Genomic DNA, 23340 nt, shown 5'->3' with positions numbered 1-23340 from the left:
TAAGAGCTATGAATACTATGATTTTATGCTTTCTGCAAGTTGGGTCACCCGAGAATACCACCGGTTGATCAAAATATATTTCTGAAATTTGTCTATCATTTCTTACTGTCACCTTTGGATTGTCCCACCCCTGAACAAACTTTTTATTTTTAGATACTTACAAAAATAGATAACCTGAGGTGACCCCAATTAGTGGGTGGTAATTGGTATGCATAATTTATTTCTGTTTTTCTCACGGGAATAGATAGAAACTGTCTACCTGTCAACATTGTATTGACATATTTGGAGTTCTGGGCTCCTTTTACCTGTCCCATCATTTAATTAGTGTCTTTATTTGTGTAATTTTTGCATAGTTTATTGACAGGCTGAAGTTCAGTATAAACTCATTTTTGATGGGCGATTGTTTTTTTGTTTTGTTTTTGATAGTTGTTGGTTTTTTGTTTTTGTTAGGGGTTTTTTGGGGGGGAGGGGGGGTAATGGTTATCTTCCCTTATCGTAAATGAACTGCGAGCACTGTCTTCAGTGTTGTTATTTTGTATTTGCTTTTGTATAAAGACATTCTGATTGTTCTTTTAAATTTCCAAATGTATGGATATCATTTTGTTCTTTGTGCCTTGTATCCATTTTAAAGTAACTTTTTATCATGCGCAAGTGTGTAAATTTAGCTTTGACTCAAGGCACACAAAAAATAGATTGTGAGATGGTTTTCTCAGTATGTCTGTTGTTCAAACCCGCCTCCATTGTTCTCATGTCATCATAGACGTTATGTTGTGAGAGCCATGAATTTTTTTTCGATCAGGCTTCTGTAAAATAAGTTCAGTCCTCTGCAAACTCATTTCTCACCTAGCAACTCTTTTGAACCATGAATTTTTTTCTCAGTACTCTTCTGTCCTCTACAAAATACCTTCAGTCCTCTGCACTCTTTTTTCACTGAGCAACACTTGCTTTTGCAATAATAACAATAATGACTTTTCTACTTGATGTGTTTATTAGATATTTTATTTCTGGAAGGTGCTTCTCGTACGTTATGAAGGTAAGGGTATAGAATGGTTGATTTATCCAGGCAAAGTTGAATTGTTTCTAGAGTTAATTTTCTAATATCTCCTGGGAGGAAAATTTATTGCAATTTTGCATGCAGCTCTATGAACGGATTGTGAAAAGCTCTACTTTACTCTCAGTTCACTGCCTACTCTAAGAAATGATAAATGGGGGATGAAAAATAAAAGGAATTTTTTTAAACTCTGAAATGCCTTGAGCTATTACAAGAGCAATAACATTTTGTGGTCAGAAATACTCGTGGTCTGTGGGCTGTAGTTTGCAGACAATGACTGTCCTACTTATTCAACTGGTACTCACTTGCCTTTATTCATTTTATATCAGCTTGGAGGATGTGTGCTTCCGTACGCCCATATGCAACAATACGAAGACCGGTGAGATGTGCCTGCTGTCTGGCTCAGAGTCCTCAGCCCAGTTTTACGTATTCGTTGGCGTCATTGTCTTCTTGTACTGCCTGGCTGCTCTGGTCCTCTACATCTTCTTTGACGAGCTGTACCGCCGCAACACCAGGATTGTCATAGTGGTATGTACTGCTGTAGAAAACTAAAAGCACTTTTTATAACCATGCATGGAGGCTCAGTAGCTAACAAGTATAGTGTTCACATGTTAACGTTGATGTTGAGAGTTCAATCAGCATTGGGGGTTTTTTTCTGATATTTTCTACACCCTCTTATTCGACCGCTTTGTCTTCTGGGACAAGGTTAACAAAAAAAATTTAGGTTCTGTGAGGAAATTTCCCATGTGAAAGTTCCCTTGGCAACAGATTTACTGAAATTTTTAAAAATTGGTCCTTCGGACCATTGTCCACGCAAAATTGAAAATTAATTCCTACCCAAAACGAGTAATTATTAGAATGGCACATGGATCTCAGTTTTATGCAGATAAACAGTTGTGTCCATAAAAATCAACTACGCTGTGAGATACCACTGTTGCTCCTACTTCTTTACTTTAACTTTTTTCTTTTGTTTTTGTTTAAATGGCTGTTATTGTGTTAATGTGCAACTTTTTTACTCAACTCAAAACAAACTATAGATGTAATTGTAAGTTTCTATTTCTCTGTATTTCTATGTCACTACGATGGGTTTTTGTTATTCTTGCTGTTGACGTCTTTGTGAGTTTTTGTTTCTCTGTGTGATGTCACTGGAGATGTCACTGCAAGTTTCTGCTTTTGTACAGATTTATGTCAGTGTTTTTTTTTTTTGGGGGGGGGGGGGGGGGGGGGGGGGTCACTTTCTCTGTTGTGGGTTTCTTCCCTTCTTTCCTATCAAACATCTGTCATCTTTATGTATATTTCTTCTTTCTTTTTTGTCTTTGCTACTTTCTTGTAACACCATTAATCTTCAGCACTCTTATGACCTTATTATGTTGCAAGTACAGGAAAACTCTTACTCACACTAAAAATAAATGTCACTTTGAGTTTCTGCTTTTGTATAGACATCACTCTGAGTTATTATTTCACTGAAGACATCACTGTGGGTTAATGTTTCTGCAAAGACATCACTGTGAGTTAATGTTTCTACTGTAAAGACATCACTGTGAGTTAATGTTTCTACTGTAAAGACATCACTGTGAGTTAATAATAATAATAATATAAAACATTTATATAGCGCATTTCCAGAAAAGTAGCTCAATGCGCTTTACATTGGAATACCCATTTTTCAAAAACCTTTCTTACTACTTCCTTTCTTCTCATGCAATATACATTAATACACACACACACACATACACACACACACACACACACACAGAGACTATTTTCATCCAGACATAAGAACAGAACAAATATAATGAAAGATAACGTTAAAAGCTTATGAAGGATAGGCCTGTAGGAACAGAAAATGTTTAAGATGTCTTTTGAAGCTATCAAGTGTTCTTATTTGTCTTAGTTTCATGGGTAATCTTTTCCACATAAATGGACCAAGATATGAGAAAGATCTCTCTCCATATGATTTGTATGATTTTACAGGTGTCACAAGTAGGGTGTTATCGTTTGATGATCTTAGGTTTCTCCCTGGTTTATATATACTGATAAGTTCTTGTAGATAAAAAGGAGCAGTTTTATTTACACATTTGAAACACATGACGCAGATTTTAAATATTATTCATTCTTTTACAGGGAGCCAATGCAGTTCTTTTAATAATGGAGTGACATGGTCTCGTTTTTTAGATCTTGTTATCAGTCTAGCGGCATTGTTTTGAATTACTTGTAAACGATTCAAATATTTGTTGTTCAGACCTGCTAGGAGTGAGTTACAATAGTCTAATCTAGATAGGATAAGAGATGTTACCAGTGTTTTTGTGGTCTCTTCGTTTAAGTACTTTCGAACTAGGCCTATCCTTCTCAGCTGAAAATAAAGGGATTTGGACAGAGATCCTACAAACGAGCCCATTGATAAGTGGTGGTCAATATATACACCGAGATTCCTGACAACTTCTTTGCTAGATGTCATATGCCCATATAAATTAAAGTTGACACTTTCCAGATCTTTATTTAATCGTGGATTTTTTATTTGTTTACTGTCATCCACTTTTTGATTTCATAAAAACATTGTTTAGTGATGGAAATCATGTTTGATAGATCTTGAATGGTGCCATTAACATACATTTGGGAGTCATCGGCATAAAAATGATAATTCAATCCATGATTTTGTAAAATGCTTGCTAAGGGCTGTGTATATAGTGTAAAGAGCACTGGTCCAAGAACGGACCACTGTGGAACTCCATAATTGAGCCTGACCTGCTTTAAAAAGTTAATGTTTCTACTGTAAAGACATCACTGTGAGTTAATGTTTCTGCATCAATGTCATCACTGTGAGTTAATATTTCTACTGTAAAGACATCACTCTGAGTTAATGTTTCTGTATCAATGTCATCACTGTGAGTTAATGTTTCTACTGTAAAGACATCACTGTGAGTTAATGTTTCTACTGTAAAGACATCACTGTGAGTTAATGTTTCTACTGTAAAGACATCACTGTGAGTTAATGTTTCTGTATCAATGTCATCCCTGTGAGTTAATGTTTCTACTGTAAAGACATCACTGTGAGTTAATGTTTCTGTATCTATGACATCACTGTGAGTTAATGTTTCTGTATCTATGTCATCACTGTGAGTTAATGTTTCTACTGCAAAGACATCACTGTGAGTTAATGTTTCTACTGTAAAGGTAACATTTTGAGTTCTTTCTGTGTAGATGACTGTATGAAGATGTCTATGTGAGTTCCAGTTCTGTATAGAAGTCGAAGTGAGTAGTTTCTATGTCGATTTGACTTTGTAATTACTCTTTTGCTATGGTATCCCCAGGATTTTGTGGTGTCTGTGGTGCTGACCCTGCTGTGGATCATTGGCTCCTCCGCCTGGGCCTCGGGCGTCTCTGACGTGAAGATGTACACGGATCCTGACGAGGGCAGCATCTTTGACAACCTGGCCGAATGCAAGAATGCTAATGCCAACTGTCGCACCGTGAATGATGGCAACTTTGCTAGCCTTAATGTCTCCATTGTGAGTAATTTATGTCAGCTGTCACACATAGGCCTGCACGTTTCATCAAAGCATTCACTATGAAATTAATCAGACTCTCAATCAACTGCCTTTCTGTGAATGATGACAGCTTTGTTAGTCTCATGTTTTTGCAAGTGGTCTTGATAAATGAATCAATGTGCTTTTTTTTTTGTTGTGGTAAGTGTTTTAAGGTGCTCGCAACTGCATTACGGTCATATGAGCTCGCGGGACACATTGAAAACTTTCAGTTGGTACGAAATTTTGAATTTTGCCCAGGTGACGGCCTGGGAGTATGAAATATTTACTAACAATTATGATCATGTCATTTCTCTGTTTCCAGATCTTCGGTTTCCTGAACTTTGTGGTGTGGGTGGGAAACCTATGGTTCCTGTACAAGGAGACTCCCTGGTTCAAAGTGCAAGCCAGGCCTCCCAGCACTCCAGGTACTGTCAGTGAGAACGACCCACAGAAGGTTTAAGTGGTGGGGTACGACTCGTCGACCAACCAACTCTTTCCTTCTTCTTCTCTTCCTCTGCCTTCTCTGTCGCCTCTTCCTCTTCCTCCTCCTGCCCGCACACACAGCACTACTTATTCTTTGTGCATGTACATACATGCTTGGCATTACACACTCATGCACACACCCACACACACACACACACACACACACACACATACACACAGAAACACGTCTGCATACGTGTTGTGCACTCCTCCTGGCTGATCCTTTGATTATGGGCAGGTCTTGAGATGTGTGAGGAAGCACAGTTTTGTGTATGTGTGTGTGCGTGTGTGAATGTGTTTGTTTGTTTGTTTTAGTAGCCATTACTACTTATATATCTCTACTTGCTTGTGGCTGACTGGATTTAAAGCGCCTTAAAATGTCTGCATGAGGGACAAGGAAGCGTGTGTATGCATATATATGGGTGCAAAGCATGTGCTGCTGAACAACTTGACAAGCATAAAAACTTTTCCTTGTGAGATATGTGATATGTGGTGACTTGTGGATGTTATCATTTATTTTTAGTGAGAATATCTCCTTATGTACAGATGTGTACATATATGATATACGTTTATGTGTTTACTTTGTATGAATGTTTGGATGTTAGTAACCATCAGTGTATAAATATCAACGGTGAAAGTTGCAAACCGTTTAAGTCCTGAAACACTACTTGTGAGATAACCACAAAAAACTGTATATATGTTGTTTTTACCCACTTATTATTGTATTTTAAACTCTGACAATAATAGAATGTTAACTTTGTATAATTATGTAATTCTTAAGGCTAAATTTTGGTTTACATTCTATAAAATCAGACTTACACGTTTTGCGGTCTCAAAATTGACAGCAACATACACGGTTAGGGAGATGCACGGTTTAACTAAGTCTTTCTCTCATGTAAAATTTAGAGTTACACGAGCTGCGCCTATGTTAAAGTTAAAATTATGTTAATTAAATGAATAATTTCAATTGATGTTCCACACGGCGCACGGGCAGTGGAATTTTAGTTGCCGCGGGGGGTTCCCCACCGTGCGCCTTATCACGTCGGGGTCATGGGGGTCAGCTCCCTGTCGCCGCTCTGTCTGGGCTGACTTAATTTTTGGTACTTTTCAACCTACAATTTTAGGTGTATCCTTGTATTTATGGTAATTATCATTTAGTGCACCCAAAGCACACATTTCTGCTCTTGAGACTCAAAAAAGAACGGACATTGTAACTTGTCTGGTTATTTCGTTAGACGCGCTGGAGTCGGCAATGCTAAATTGTTGGGGTTTTTTGACTAGAGTGAATGAAAAAAATCAATATAAAAAAAAAGGCCTCGACAAAATCTTTAGAACTTTTGGAACATGAACGACACAGCATTGGTGCAGATACTCAGAAAAGATGGTATCTGCGCATATAATAGAAAGCTGTAATTTTGTAACTTTATCCATCGGGCACACAATTCGCTATGAAGTAATTCCTCCAAATACAACTTTATGTGTCTAATATAATCGTGAATATTCGCATATTTTCTCAAAAGTTTATAAAAGTTACCATGAAGTTTTTCTATGAAAAGTACAAATCGATTTTAGTGCCAGAATACATCTTCAATGTAATACACGAACAGTATCTGCTACACTCCAGAAATTCCTTACTTTTATTAAAACGCTAAGTCTATGTTTTGTAAGTTGAGTGAATAATAGGGATGACTTCTCGTAATTGGGTTATAAGAAGTATTTCTAGCTTTTCAGGGACACTGAATCAGCACCAGACTTTTCCAGCTTTATTTTTCGTTTCTATGACCATTTGCAATAACTGAAAATGTGACTGCATTTCTTTACATTCATAATTGTGTCCGCGCATATTTCCGACACAAAAACTAAGAATGAATGTGTTAGCTGTCATTATTTTTATTCCATACAAGAAGTTTATCTCTACCCATGTATTTACACGGTTTTGTGGGATTTCTTAATCGCTTATGTTATATCTTTTTAGTTGTATGCAGGCTGCCACAGACACAGCATGATTCATGAACAACCACAGAGTAACTTTCTCTTGTTTAATAGTATAATAAGAGCTAACGCTGATCGTCTTTAGTTAAAAAATGCAGATGTGCATCTTTCTTCTCTTATAACTTGACTATTAATACTTGCGCAGATTTAAGATTTCTCATGGTAAAAGACACGATATTCGTAGTCAGTTTAACACAGATTTTGGAGAGATCTGTCGTGCCTTTTTAAAATTAACAATCATGTATTCATAAGTTTGTAACTAAAATAGGACAAATTGGGTACTCTACAAACACTTGTCTAGAACAAAAACTAAGGCACAGAAATTAACCATTCTAATGCAGAATAAATATCAAGACTTTGAGCTTTTAGTAATTGTTTGCTGTGTGGGATGGGGAAGAAATTATATCGTTTTAAACATATTCAAAAATGCGAACTTCCTAACCGACACTGGCAGCGTCGCTTCAGGGCTCATTAACCCAGTGACTCTGAGCCGGGGAGCTCCGGCGGGCTGCTGAGTCATGCTAACTAAAGGTAACAGAATCAGGCGAAAAGTGATGCCATGTCCAGGATTTTGTCAATAAACAATATAGAAATGTAAGAAGTAATTTTTTATTTTGGGAAAGGATGGGTCTACGTTATGGTGGTTTAATGTCAAGTCACTTTCCTCGGATGATGGATGTCCAAGGTTAGAATCTTTGTTTTTGTTTGTTTTAGTAAGATTTATGGCGCTCACAACTACATAAGGTCAAGAGCGCCAAGAGGAGGATTTCAACAGAGAAGTCCAAATGGAGAATCAGGCTTACTCTGCTCACCTCTCTAGCCTCAACAGCACAAAGTCTGTTTCGACTACCAAGGCACCCCGTAAATAAAAGTTTACAAGAGAGTGACAAACATACAAAAGAAAGGAGTGGAGGGAAAATGACGATAAAGATGAGAAAAGAAAAAGCAGCTGTTCTCCCTATGTTGTTCCGGCTCAGTATAAACATGTTATTGATAAATCAGCCCATTTACAATTCTACTGTGCATAAGAACATGTTAGTATCCCCCCTTTGGGAATGGCCTGAAGACAACTTCAGTCAGTAGCCTTGCCGTGGTGGGGGGGCTAGATTTAAACCTAAAGCGTGCTCACTGGGTAACTACCAAATCTTAGGTATAAAGGAAGGTTACCAATGACCAAGCAAGACACAGTTACCAATGACCAAGCAAGACGCAACGTGTTACTCCTTCAGACTCATTCCAGACACAGATTGACACATAACAACACGCATGTGAGAGTTAAAGACGTTGAATTTGTGGACTTAGAAGTTTCGTTTTGTCCAGCATGGACGGCTGAGTATTGATCGACAGACCGATACGGTATGCTCTGTCAATATAATATATTGAGGTTCAGTAGGGATACACAGGCTGCTCATGTGACGATTACACGCATTTTCATTGGTTATTGTGTCCTTAAATCAAAACAGAACATGCTTTGTAGCTCTATGATTATAAATATAGCAAAAAAAACGATTTTACTATTTTAAGACTTACACGGTTTGCGACTCTCACCGTCGATATGTGAATGGACGGGATGTGAAGTGTTCATTGGTGGGTATACATACACCTTTTGTGTCTATTTATATGTTTGTATGTATGTGTTTGTAAAAATGGAATGGTGGGTTGTTTGGTTAGTTTTTTTAAGGAGGGGGGGGAGGAGAAATAGGCAGGCAGATCATTGGAAAGCAATTGGGAAGAGCAAAGATCATCTATGTCAATATATAAGGAATACAAGGTTACCATATGTCTTCCCTTATTTTTGTTCAAACTAAATTTACCAGTGATCAGACACACGGTGCTACTTGATAGACTGATAGTCTTTTGACAAGCACTCAAACATGTCTGATATTCACAAATCTATTTATAAGCAATAGTCGAATTACAGTCCTTTTCTTTGGAAGTGGTTTTGCAAATAGTTTTAGCTTTACTTTCACAAAAATGTCTCTTAACACCGTATACATCTTTTATTACAACTCCAAGTGTAGAAAAGTAGATGTTATAGGAGTTTCTGCAGACTGAATTTGCTGAGTGAGCACAAGTTTGTTTCTTCGACTTCGAGCTCTGCAATTCCTAGTGATTTGTTGTTCTAGAATAACAAGAATATATTTAATGAAATGTGAGTGAGCATTTGTAAATGCTTCCCTGGAAACAAGGAAAAATCAATGAACCAGCTTGAGATCCACTTTATCTGAGTTCTGGAAAGAGTGCAAATTTAAGATTCTTTCATAGGTTGATTTTAATGTTTTGGCCTGTTGTAGATAGCCTTGCGAAGAATTATAAGAGTCTATCACAAGGGAGTTGGAAGAATGTGGATTTGTTTGTGTGTTTTCTGTTTGTTTTTATGTGTGTGTATGCGCACTTGTAACTGAGAGTGAACACCTTACTAGTGATGTTGTGACGGAGAGCTCAGGGTTGTCAGCACTGCGGATGTTCTCAGATAGTCTGAGACATGTGTGATGCATGCCTGATTTAACTGATATGCTGCTTTAATGTCATTCCTATGCTTTCTCAAAGCCTGAAGTTTGTGCAGACTTTCTGTAATATTCACAGACTCTAAAGCTGAACTGTAAGCTGCTTGATATGTACTGATACCCACCCACCTGACAACTGAATCATCAACCCTTTCATGTCTGTGTGGTCATTGTGATGTCATCTGACATTAATCAACTTGACCATTTTTCTCTTTCAGAGGGCTTCTCTGCATGCTGATTGTGTTGTACTGCTTGTCAGTGTTAACTGTTTTTGCTTGTGCAACTGTGAAAGTGGATGAAAAGTAGGAGAAAAAAAGAAGAGAAGGAACAACTGAGTACCCCAGCTGTCTTCTCGTTTGAATTCTTTTGTCCTTTAGCATCTTTTTATAGAATTTTCAATGCTGGCTGTGCTTCTGTCCTGTTTCTGTCTGTCATCTTAATTTTCTCTTACGTCACTTTTTGGCACTTACATAACCAAAACTGTGTCGATAGTGCAGTAAAATATCTACTCAGTCATCATTTTCTCACACTCTGAAGTAACCATGTCTTATTTTTTCCTTCACCGGTACTCAAAACAACAGCATCTCTTCATAGGCTTAGTTGTGATTTCGCTTTTCTGTTCCAGCTCCGGATGTGTCGGTCATTCCAAACTCTATCCCTGCCCCAGGTGCAGAAGGTGGGGCTGCCCCTTGAACGCTGGTCAGTTTGCCCAGTAGTGCGGCAGTCACTGACCCACCTCAATGGTCCTGTTTTGTTGCATTGTTTGTGCACAGAGCAGGATCGCTTGGGGCTACTGCTTCTTTCCTGCTAGCTGAAACTAAGAGGGCTTGAACTAAATTATGATACTTATTGCCTCAATGTTCTCGTAGACTCAGTCTTGTAGCTTTTTGTCTACAGGAACTTTAGAACTGTCTTTGTGCAAAGACAAGTATTCTATTTATAAAGCCAAATGTTTCATGAAATCTGTGCTGTATCATTGTTTATATCATCGTATCTGTAGAGCTTGTGACAATGTTTTCACGGTCCCTATTTGTTTGGTTTGGGCTTTTTTGTGGCCCATTTAGTTTGTCTTGTCCTAGATCTAGTCCTGTACTCGTTTAGAAATTGTATTGTTTTTTTATGGTCCCTTCATTCAAGTCTTTAGTTGCATTTACAGGTGCATTTTGCCTTTCTGTTTCCTTCTTTGGTCTTATTTTTCATCTTAGATATATGTTTTCATCTTTAAAGTTTTGCAGATTTTACTTTCCTTACAAGTGAAATAAAGACACAACTACAGTTATGTACAATCATACAAACAAGAATAAATTAAGTCTGTAAAGTGTCAGCTGAAAGCAGTTTATTCTCAAAAAGGGGGGGGGGGGGAGAGATGTCCCAGGGTCACTGCCTGTATATGTGTGTTGGATTTTTTAGACTGGCTAGATGAACATGAAAGCTTCCTATAGGGATTTCCCAACCTAGTAGGGTCAGGCTAAGCAGGGATAATCCGTAAAATCGAGGGAATTTCACATCTTTTTTGTTGTGTTTTTTACTGTCACATAGCAAGTATGTAAACAGGTGTTAGTTATGGAAAGTCAGTACAAATGTGACCACTTAATTATTAAAACGAAATTAAGAAACTGGGACAATAATAATTTGTAGCACCTCCCACACCTTTCTTTTTCTTTGTCACTCAGGTCCAATAGGAAAATGTTGTTCCTCTCAGTGTATATATCCGAGTCTTGCCTTGCGTCTAGTTACTTTCCCTTATTATCTCTATATTCTGTTTGTGCCTCAGTCATAGTGTTGTGCTACATCCCTGCTTGGCCCTTAGTGCTGTATCCGCTTCACTCCTCACCACGATACTCTCATCCTAGACATTACAGATCTACTTTTGTGTCCTGATACTGACAGTTTTGTCCTTTTTTTCCCCACGTACATGTTGTGTGATGATTTTGTGGGATATATATTATAAATATTTATGACTGAGGAGAAACCTCAAGTTATGTTTTGAGGTTGTGTGGGTTGATGTTTGCAGGTTCTTCAGTTTGGTCTGCTTGCTCCATTTCTTTTTTATTTGATCCTCCTCTATTCTTGATGTATTACTTGTAAGAATTTTGGTGTTATTTATGGTGCGGAGGAGCTGCAAATTCCACAACAGCAATAGTGTTGGTGTGAGAGTGTCAGAGGCTGTGACGTGTATGTAACCTTGTCATGTTGTTTCCCCCCCAGGCGAGGGCCCCGGTGCGGGGAATGTGTATTAAATTTATCCCCCCCTCCTGCGATGACGATGTCACATCTTTGATGTTTTTGTAAGTAACCGTGTCTAACGGACCTTCGACACCCCCCCCCCCCCCCCCCCCACCCCCCCACCTCATTAACAACCACCCCCCAAAACAAACCCCCCCCCCCCCCGCCTGTTTCCTTCTATCAACCAGAGGATCTCTCTGACATTCAGTTTTTATTCATTTTCAAAAATTTGTTCTCAAAATTTTGCTTAGGATTTTCAAGCACGTGCTTGGTTTTTTGTTTGTTCGGTGGCACCACACAGTTGTCTCTTCCCATGGCTGCTTACTTTCAACTTACGTGCTTGTCAATATTTTTTTACCCCTCATTCAACCCGAATTGTAAATTTATAAGACTTTGTTTATAATTGTGGAAAGTTACTGGGCTCAAGAGGTCACAAATTTTGCTTTCTCCCATTACGTATTTTGCACTTATTTCTAGCTGAAAATATTGGCATCCATTTCCCACCCACTGTGCTTAATAAAGATCCCATGAGATTATCCCCCATGTGGTGGGCAGTCTGTGTAAAACTCCTGGCCCGTGGATATTGTGTATTCTGAAGTGTCTCTCTGCAGTGTTTGTAGTTAATTGTGTGTTGTGCATAACACCAATGTGCATAAACAGTTGCTGTGAGATTACTGCATGAGATTTTGCCCGACTCCCTTGACTCTAATTCTAATGTTTTAATACTTAGTCGTCATCATGGGATTTGGCCAGGCTACAAGCCCAGGGGAGACTCGGCCAGCAATAATGACAGTTCTGTTACTCAACTCTACTTCTCGGTCTCGTAATGAATGTGTGTCCTACTGCTTTGCATATCACAGAGAAAGATGTCTTGGGGAATATTTTTACTTTTGACGTGGCGTTTGATAGCTAAATATTTGGAGATCCTGCTAATGTTTGTATGCTTTGAAATTTTTCCTGAAAGAGAGTGGATGGTTGGCGGGTGCTCTGGTGTGGTTTGCTCCTTCTTTCCTATCAAACATCTATCATTCTTACCTTCTTTTTTATGTTTGTTACTCTCTTGTAACACCTGTAATCTTCTGGCGCTCATATGACCTTATGCAGTTGCGAGCGCCGTAAAATTTCTACTAAAACTAAACTAAAAAAACTTAAAGAGAAGCATAAGTTTAAGATGATGTTTTAGGTCAGGTTTGCCCTCATTTTAGTTGTTGTCGCTTTGTAGAGCAGCTATGCACTGAGCTTCTTGTCCTGTGATGTGGTCTGCTTCATTCTAAGGTCATAGAAAGCACTTGCTCCTATGTTAATCTTCCTTGATGAAATTAAGCATATATTCAAACTGTAGAAGTGAAATTTTCCCATTTTGCTAATGTTTTCTTGAATACAAATTAATGAGCTTATTTTCTTTACCTGTAAAACTGAAAAAATCATTTCTTTTAGTTTTACATCACAAGGAAAATTCTAATAGACAAATCGTACCTCAAAATTCTAAAGTTTTATCAGCCCAGTAGGCTACCTAGTTTAGAGAAATTTGACGTAAAAAAATTTTGAGTTTCACAATATTTCAAGCTTATTTTAATGCATTTCTTTGAATATTTTGATAATGACTCCAAAAAATCTTACAATTTTGATAGAGCACATGTGGTTTCTGACTTCATGGTCTTAGTAACTCAAAACTGCCAAAAACGTCAGAAAGAACTTTGTAGTTCTAGGGTAGTGAAATGAGCACTCAGTATCATAATATCTGAAAAGACTGAACATAGTCTGTGACTTTAGCAGAACAGTATTGCAAGGTTTATTTGTTTGTGCGCTCATCCCTTTTTTCACTTCTTTTTTCATTATGTTTCTTCACTCTTTGATTTCTGCTTCAATTTCTGTTTGATTTGCGGGTGGTTAGTAGAGCTCCTACGTCTACTTTCCCTCTGTGTCAGTCTTACTTTTTCCTAGCACAAAGTTTAAGTGATCACATTGTGTCAGATGTACTTCTCTTGACTCAAACAAACAGTTTTTTGGGGTGAAATGGGTTTTCTTTCTCTTTTTTGATAACTTGTAAATGCCATCCTGTCCTTATCTAAAAGCACAGAGCAAGAATTATTAATGATTCTACAACAGTCCCGTTTTTACTGTTACTTAAATCTATTTTGGTTTAAAAAGATAAAAATAAACCATTGTATTGTTATTAACCCTTTATCCCTGAAAAAATTGTTTCCTGTGCTTTGGCAGGAATTTAATTTTGGTCTGTCAAAATAGAGCAAGGGCTCACTTACATAGTGATATAGTAAGCTATAATTTCTCGTCAAATTATGTTTCAACAGTGTTTTTTTATACCTCATTGGAATGTAAAATTATTAAGTAAACTACCAGGCTAAAATGTCCATCATGTTGTAATTCATGGCTATAATATAACACAAATTCAGTTTGAAAACAGAGTGCAAAAAAAATGTCAAGTTTTTTGTGAATCGTCAACAAAGTAAAAATATAAATTACTAAGAAATGTTTTTTATATGTGTAATTTATTCAATATACATTCACTTCTGAATTTGCATATCACTTTTCATTGTAAAAAAAATTATTATTCTCAAAGTTACAGCCATTTTTTGTGCAATCAGATAGGCTTGCAAATCCTTACCATACAGCCACAAACTGGAACAATGGCTGATTGAAAAACGGCTCTTTTCATTTAAATTATCAACAAGCCAATTGAACAGACCCGCTAGGAGAAAATCTAACATATCTACATATATGCGTAGATTTCTGGTCATACTATGAATATAATGGGTCATTATTTTCACTGTTTGTTTGGAAGTGAACTATCCCGTTCTTATCTGCCAGTGACACCAGCCACTTGGCAAAATGTGACCACTTCACTGGTGGGTTCCACCAGCCACTCAGACTCAGAGACAAGGGGTAAATCAAGTCATTACACTTTCATTGTAATATGGTTGCAAACTGCAATTTGCTTATAATAATTTCAAATTATAATGTTTTCAAACTTGGAAGGTTGAGATTAGTGTTTCCAAAGTAGTCCGTTCCATATGCTGTATCACTTTCTTTTTTGTGTTTAGTCCCCCTCCCGGTTTTCATTTTTTTATTTTTTTTTATTGATAGCAGAGGTTTGCAATTGACTCTGTAGCTTTGGTCAATTATTTTTATGTTCTTTGAACAATTTCCTTGACGAAAATGTATGACAAAGGAATGTTAATGTAGGTTTATTTCATTTGTATTATATAGCTTTGCAAAGAGAAAGTTTGTTTCATTTTTTAAGTGTCGCGACACAGTGGAATCAGGCGCTTGTCAATTTTTGGACATATGGAGTTACTGCTATCATATTGTAGCTTGTTCATTTGCTTTTTAAAAAAATGAAAATACTACCCATCTATCCTAAATAGAAGTCGAGATGTCTATGATTTGAGGGACAGGGGGGTGGCCTGGTGTCAGAGGTAAAATAGGCAACAAAGTGGCCACTAAAGTTGGGTGACTTTCAAAGCTTGAGGATGAGGGTCCTTGGAAACTGCAAATTTACATTTTCTGTGTCTTTGATAAATTCTTTTCAGTAAAATCCACATAGAAATTTGTTTTCAAGTTGCAATAAAAGGTAGGCAAAAAATATTTGTATAGAAATTGTCCAACGGGTGCAAAAATGTTGATTTTTTCGTTTCATTGTTTCGACGAGCATCTGATTTCACCACAATGACACATGTGAATTAGTGACATTTATATCCTCTTAAAGTGCTGGCTATAAATAGTGATGAGTCTAAGATTTAAACAAACTGAAGGTGATAGTATTTATGACTAGTTTTTAATTTGTACAAATGAAATGTGTCGTTGGAGGGTTATTACCTATTATTAAAAAGTTGGAAATGAGACTTTTTCCAGTTTTGCTACACATAAAATTCTGTGTGTGAAGTCTTTTGAATTCAAAGTATCTTGCAGCATTTCTGTGCATTTAGGGCTGGTGGGAAGATATCCTGTAAGTTCCCAGCAGTCCTCACTGCTCCTGCAGGCCTCTCTAATTGTATTTGTTGTGCTTTCACATGCATGCATGTGTTTGTGAGACCACATGTGCATCCATGCATACTTTCGTCATATTAATTACTAACAGTTATATTCTCACACAGTCTACATCATACAAAAGTTTTTCAATAAAAATGTTATTTAATTGTCTGCTATGACATTGAGTAAAAATGTTTATTTATAATTTTATGGAGATTAGGGAAAAAGAAATGTATTTCTTCTTCAGGATTGAATAAATATAGAGTAATTTATTCACCAGCAGTGAAATTTTAGTTGCAGCAGGGGGTTCCCCGTTGAGCGCCGTATCACGTCGGGGTCACGGAAATCAGCTCCCTGTTGCCGCTCCTTCTTGGTTTTTGGTACTTTTCAACTCAAAGTTTTAGGTGTATCCTTATACTTGTGGTAATTATCATTTGATGCACTTAAAGCATGCATTTCTGCTCTTGAGACTAAAAAAAGAAAGGATACTGTCACTTGTCTGGTTATTTCATTAGACGGGCTGAAGTCGGCAGTGCTAAATTGTGACATTTTGGGGGCAAGTGTGAATGAAAATAATATATATTTAAAAAACGGCTGGACAAAAAAATCTAATTTTTGGATCATGAGCGACATAACGTTGATGGAGATACTCACAAAAGATCATTTCTGCGCAGATTATAGAATTTAGAAAGCTGTATTTTTTTACCTTTATCCATCTGGCATCTGGCACACAACTTGATAAGAAGTAATTCCTTCATATACAGCTATATATGTGTCTGATACAATCGTGAATATCTGCATATTTTCACGAAAGTTTATTAAATTTACACTATGGTCTCTCTACACAGAAGTACAAGTCCCTTTTAGTGCCAGAATACATCTGCAAGGCAGTACGTTAACAGAATCTGTTACACTCCAGAAACTCCTTTCTTTTCGTAAAATGCTCAGCCTCTTGGTTTTGTAAGTTGACTGAGGAACAGGGGTAACTTATAGTAACTGGGTTTTCAGAATAATTTCTAACTTGCCAATGACACTGAATGATACCAGACTTTTCCCGCTTTTATTTCCATTTCTATGACCATTTGCAAAGACAGACAACGTTTTTATTTCTTTACATTCTTAAGTGCCTGGGCATATTTCCAACAAACAAACTAAGAATGATTGTGTTAGCTGCCATTGTTTGTATTCCATACAAGTAGTTTATCTCTACTCACCTCATGTATTTACACAGTTTTGTGTTTAAAAATATCGCATATCTTTCTTAGTTGTATGCAGGCTGTCACAGACTCAGCATAATTCATGAACAAACGCAGAGTACCTTTCTCTTGTCTATTAGTACGGCAAGAGCCAACGCTGAGTGTATTTTGTCAAAAAATGCAAATGTGCATCTTTCTCCTCTTATAGCTTGACTATTACTACCTGCGCATATTGAAGATTTTTTGTGGTAAAAGACATGATATTCGTGTCAGTTTAACACAGTTTTGGAGAACTGTTTTTAAATATACAATCATTTATTCATACAGTCGAACCTGTGTAAGACGGAATCGCAAGGGAGCCAGAAAAAAATTCCGTCATAGACAGGGGAATTTAGGGGGGGTTCAAAGGCCCAGCTGGTGGGATCAAGGATCGCTTGTTTGATCGGCAAGCAGTGGTCAAAATTTCACACCTCTCAATTGCTATCCTGTCTGATAATGATATGCGTCAGTCTTACTTATCCAATTACCACCAGTGCTTGCTTTTCAAAGGACCACTGTTTGACCTAAAACAGAAACGTTTGAACATCTCCTTTGCTTCCACCCTTAGCCCCCCACCCACCAGTGCCACCCCTCACTGCAATCAATGTAAAAACAATTTTCTCGGCTGGCCGTACGATCAGGGCGGCACGCATTGGTCAATCTAATTTCACACCTCTGGCTTCTGGCTACCCAGGAAAGTTTCCATGGTTGCTGGCTACTCGAGCACTCTCACTCACGGGCAGTCGTGAGATTTCACACCCACACTACACTGACCATGTGCATCGCTCAGGGCTCACATGATAGGGTAACATCTACCCTCATATTGCACCCCTACCAAAGATAGTAGGCCTACTCCCCTTCCTCGCCCAGCGGCACGGCCATACCATCAAGTTTAGAGCCGGTGCAGCAGGGCTGAGCGGGCAAAGCATTTTCCGTCTTAGGCAGGTGAAACCCTCAGAAGGGAGTGGATTTTTTTTTCCGTTTCCGCCTTGGACAGGTTTCCGTTTTATACAGGTACTTAAAGAGGAATATATCAAGGGGGGAGCGGGGAGATTCCGTTAAGACAGGTTTCCGTTTTACACAGGTTTCCGTTAAGGTAGGTTCGACTGTAGTTTGTAACGAAAAATAGGACAAATTCGGTACTGTACAAACACTTGTCTAGAACAAAAACTAAGACACAGAAATTAACCGTTCTAGTGCAGAATAAATCTCAAGACATTCAACTTTTAGTACGTCAGTGTAACGGTTTCCTGTGTGGGATGGGGAAGAAATTTATACCTTTCAAACGTAGACAAAGGTGCAAACTTCTTAACGATACCGGCAATATCGCTTCGGGGCTCATTAACCCCATAACCCTGAGCCAAGGAGATCCAGCAGGCTGTTGAGTCACACTAACTAAAAAGTCACAGAATCGGGCGAAAAGTGACGCTGTGTACAGATACACAGATACAAATGTTGAACACCCATTTGTGACATTCTTTCCCTCCTTTTAATTTGATTTAAGCTTTTAACAAGCTCACCCCACATTCCCTTTCTTTCTGCTTAAAAGTACTTTAGTTATGGCTTTATCAATGCTACTGTTAGTTAATTTGTGACAGATACATGAATACCCTAAAACTGTTATGCATTCTTTAAAATAAGCCACAAAGGTGTTTGACAAATGAGCCTCAGAAATGTTAAAAATTTTTGTACTAAAATTTGAAAAAGATGTGGCATGGCTTTTTTGTTCTTCTCTTTACTTTAAATTGAGCAACACAAGCCATCTATATTTAATTTTGTGTCTCAATTTGTATCGGCTGTAGGTTGCCATGTTGCTCTTGGAAAGCTATGGCATTTACCCATACTTTAACATCTTATATATGAAAAATTGAAATCCGACGACAGTATATATGAACAATGAGGGCAAGAAATGAAATAGAATACTGTAAAGATTTATCTTTGGATTATGTAGAGATCTACTCTTTTGTCATCTTTCGTGTTTGGATTTTGCATTTTTGGGGGAAAGCGAAATTTGTTGTGAGAGTTGAATAAGTAAGAAATGTTGTGGGAACATTAGTCTTTAGATTTAAAGGGGACACAGAAATCTTATCTTGTCAAATTGGAGAGCAAAAATGTGCTTATGTTCTTTTTCTTTTTTCCACATTATGCCTTGTTTGCTGATGTGACTGTGTGCACGTATCCCCAGGCAATCTCTGAGTTTGTGTTGTAGCCATACCCACCGAGGCCTGCAGGGGCCATGTCACCATACATCAGGGGATTGAGCTACACATCCGACTCGACAGTTTCTGTCTTATTGGGGTTATTTTCCGTTGAATACACATCTCTTATGTGTGCTCTTTTTTATTGTGATTGTCACTGTGTTGTTGTAGCAAGTTTGTCTTGAAAGTGTTGACTCTTATTGTTGTGATTCTGTTCCTTTGTTTCTTTTTTTTTTCTTGCTAAGTGTTGTACGTTGTTTGATTTTGTGTGTTCTTTTGAGTTAGATTTTTTCCTTTTATTTTCTTCTTCTTTTTTTTTCATTTTAGTTCCTGCATGTTGACACTCTCACAAGTTGATGTGGATTATACACATTTGAAGTTTTTGTCAATCATCAAGTTACACTACCTTTCCCTGTCACATAAATGTGAACAGAATATGAATGGGATGTAGACTAATTACGTATAACAGATATGATTTGTATTTATAATATTTTTTAGTTATGTAGTTTAAGGGAGTTCTTTTTCTTGATGCACTAAATGATATATGTACGTCAGTTTGCTTTTAACATATTGCATAATCAAAGGTATACATAACAATATTTGATATTCAGGTTTTGAATTCGGTTTTGCAGAGAAATATTTGAGTTTGGTGCGTGACAAGGAATGCATTTTTTCTGGAATAAGGGAAAGCATAGGACGTCATGCATAACATTCAAGGAAATTGACATGAATGATTCTGGTTACTGGTTTGAGGTTTGAGGACTGTGCGTGTACTATTTAGCTTCTCCACCATAAAGCTGTCATTGTAGACACAGTGTGTAGATTTAGATAGCCAGAATCAAATGATCAAATGATTAATGAATGGGTCACTTTAATCCATGGATTGATGTGTGATATTGTTTCTGTAAACAGAAAGCTCAAATGCTCTTAGATAATAGTGCTTAAATGGTGTATTAATTATATTTGAACAATTGGATTCAATTATGTATCACTGTATAACATTCCTGTCTGTATGAATGAATGAGTCTGATGGGGTGTAAGTTTCAGAGAATGATGTGCAAATCCCTGATCATCTGCAACTATTTCTTAATGAGTGCTACACACTGCACAGCTATTGATTTTTAACATTTTAAGGCTTTTAAATCAAAGAAATTTCAATTCTAGGTCCATGAGAAATTCAAGCTGTAAGTGTAATTAAATTTACTGTATATTTGTCCATTGGAAGGTGATGTTTGGCATAAAAAATTCTTTGTGTTTCAGGTCTCCCCCCCACCGTTTTATAATACTTCTCAGTTGTCGCATTTGCATAGAGTAGATACGAGGCAGGGTGGAAAAATATATAAACATTTAATATGTATGTTCAATTGTGACAAAAAGAAAAGAAATCCATCTTTTATTAATTATTGCAATATGAAAATGGAGATCAAGGCTGTCTTTTGATTTGAGCTTCTGTTTTCTTTTGCTTAGTTCAGTAGTCTCTACCTAAACAGTGTTCGGGAGGGCTCCAAACTGTGCGTTTACATGAACCTGTGCCAAGGGGGAAAGGGATGCAACTACCTTATTTCCTCAGTCTTCATTGGGAGGCCGCTTACACCAATAATGCGAAGAAACATGAGTGTTTTATAAAGGATTCCTCGATCGCGGTTATGACTACAAAAGACATTGAATGAGAGCTGGGGAAAAAGAAAGCAGAAAGATCTACCTGCTGCACTGATGTGCACTAATGTCCAGAACAGAAAAGAAGAAACTTGGTAATAGTCTTTTACTACAATTCGGTAAATGCATGGATGAAATCAGGCATTCTGAGACTTTTCTCTAGTGACTCATTTAACAAGTACGTTATAAGTTATTCAAGCGCAGCTGATTACTCAACTAGTCTATTATCCTATAGGCATATTAGTTACCTACAGCCTTCATGTGTGTTGTGCATCAAATTCATAGGCTTACCTAAACATTACACTCACCCAAACACCACTGAGAAACTTCTCTAAGTAGTACTCAAGAGTCAAAGTCGAAGACACATTTCTAGTGACCAATCAAAAGACATTTCAGTCACCCCTCCGAACACATCGCTCGCCCAGTACCTATGTGACTATGTGTGGTGGGTTAACGCTGGCCATCACTTTCTTTGTTCTGCATGAGGGGCAGTCTCGCCAAATATCCAGTTGTCTAGACATACCTTATTCAGCTGTGTAGGTGTTGTAGTGAAAATATCCCTTTGTCGAGCTTTACCTGTCGCCATGTTTTGCTGATGGAAGTATGCGTTTAGAAAAAAGGACCGTGTGTTTTTACATATATCTAAACATAATGAAATCGAAGAAACAGGCATTTTTTCCTCCAGTTTGGCAATCTTTATTGAATTTTGGTTTTTTTTGGCTCATCACGTTTCATGTCTGCTCAAAAACGCATTTCCATGTGAATTTTACTGAAAAATATTGGTCAATGGCACAAAATATGTAAATTTTCAGTTTTCAAGGACTCTCAAGCTATAGAAATGACCAAACTTTGGTGGCCATTTTATCGGTAATTTTACCTCTGAAACTAGGCTATCCCCACCACTTTCAGTCGCAAGTATCTCAACTTCTATTCAAGATAAATGATACTTTTTATTATAGAAAGCAAAGCAAATGATTAAGCTTTCAGATAAGACTAATAACTCCACATGCTAAAACATTGATGAGTGCCTGATTCCACCACGTTGTGGCACATATTACAGTGTAGTAAAAAAACAACCCAATATGTTCGAGCTGAGTGTGCGTTTAATTGGAGACTACTGCACTAACAGAATAGCCATAGAATGTGACAGGTCTTTTTAACAAATTCTAATGAAAAATAAACCTGCATCTATTTATGCTGTATATTGGTGATATAATAAATTGATTGGCTATTGTCATTTTACTACAATGTCGAAGTTTGCTTAATGAGGCATCTTTTCCTTTTGTCTATTCGTTGCAATGCTTTCTGTTCACACCAGAAGTGTTTGGTAATGGAGTGACTGTGTCGTCATCACCCAGTTTGTCAAGGAGGTAGCTGGTCCACTTTTACGCTAATTATTCTGCTTTATTGTTATTATTATTACATTGTGTTGTTATTATATTTATTTATTTTTATATCTTATGTGTGTTGCGGTTGTACATGATTTCTATAGTCACAGACATAATTCTGCCATGATTACCTTGATGATTAGTGTTTATTTAAGTTTTACTTTGAAATGGTGTTTTTTCTAGGGGTGTTTTTGTAGTTTGGCAGTTCTTGAGTTGAAGTGTTGATGGTGTTTTAAAGTCCGCAAATTAAGTTTTGTACACATTCTGAACTTGACTGTATGTGGACATGTAGTTGGACAGCACTGTGGCCAAGTTGGAAGTCGGAAAAAGTCTGTCATCGTTTATGTGAGGGTAAAAACTGACGTAAAGTTATGTGATGATCAGGTGTACTGAACAACTGTTGAAGTTTGAATTTTTTAAAAAGAGTATAGTAAAACTCATTGATAGAAGTTTCTACTCTTTCACAAGTCAAAATACTAAACCACACAATGAAATGTAGAAGTTGTCCATTGAGTCAGCAAATGTAATTTATATTATTTCATCTGCTTAGATTTTAAACATTATTTTCTGGTAAGACTGGTGTTTGTGTATGTCTTGGTATATATATATGTGGGGCCCTTTGATTTTTTTATCAATAAACTTTTTATTTTCACTTCAATTTGATTTAATCATGCAAATAACATTCATAATTTTCCATTAGCTCTAGTGTTAATCATAATCATACTCTGTAATCACCATTTAGCTTGAAAGCTTTTGTCAATATTTTCTTCTTTTTTTTTTTTTAGCAAAATACTAATCTGAATAAAATGATTTCTGTGCCTACATGGTCTTAGAATTGTTCTATTCGTCAACTTAATGATCAAGTTCATCTGTTGTGGTTATTAATTAAATATTAATTAAAATGACGTTTGGATCGTAAACCAGGAGACATAAAGTGGTCTACAGGTGAGCAGTGTAGTATCATTAGGCTACACATGTGGAGGTTGTGAGAGATCAGACTGGTTCAGTAGCAGCACCAAAGGCAGAAGTTATGTTAGGTAAGTAGGCTATAGGCCGACAGTGTGGTACAAGATCATGTAACCAAATGCTG

The 23340-nt window shown here is 37.2% G+C and overlaps 1 protein-coding gene across 1 annotated transcript in view; it reads left to right on the top strand.

The window, feature by feature from the left end:
- Window positions 1-23072, top strand: part of LOC101855641 (synaptophysin-like protein 1) — a gene marked incomplete at its 5' end in the record, with an annotated part of 28478 nt that extends 5406 nt beyond the window's left edge. Inside the window, 5 exon segments of the mRNA XM_013082243.2 lie at window positions 1381-1579; window positions 4360-4557; window positions 4898-5000; window positions 10183-10256; window positions 19194-23072. Of these exon segments, the coding sequence (XP_012937697.1) occupies window positions 1381-1579; window positions 4360-4557; window positions 4898-5000; window positions 10183-10250 (568 nt within the window).
- Window positions 23073-23340: the final 268 nt, after the last annotated feature.

This window comes from Aplysia californica, unplaced genomic scaffold (assembly GCF_000002075.1).
Source record: "Aplysia californica isolate F4 #8 unplaced genomic scaffold, AplCal3.0 scaffold00165, whole genome shotgun sequence".
Taxonomy (NCBI): domain Eukaryota; kingdom Metazoa; phylum Mollusca; class Gastropoda; order Aplysiida; family Aplysiidae; genus Aplysia; species Aplysia californica.
The sequence above is the reverse complement of the archived record's forward strand: the minus strand, read 5'-3'. Positions and strand labels throughout refer to the sequence as shown.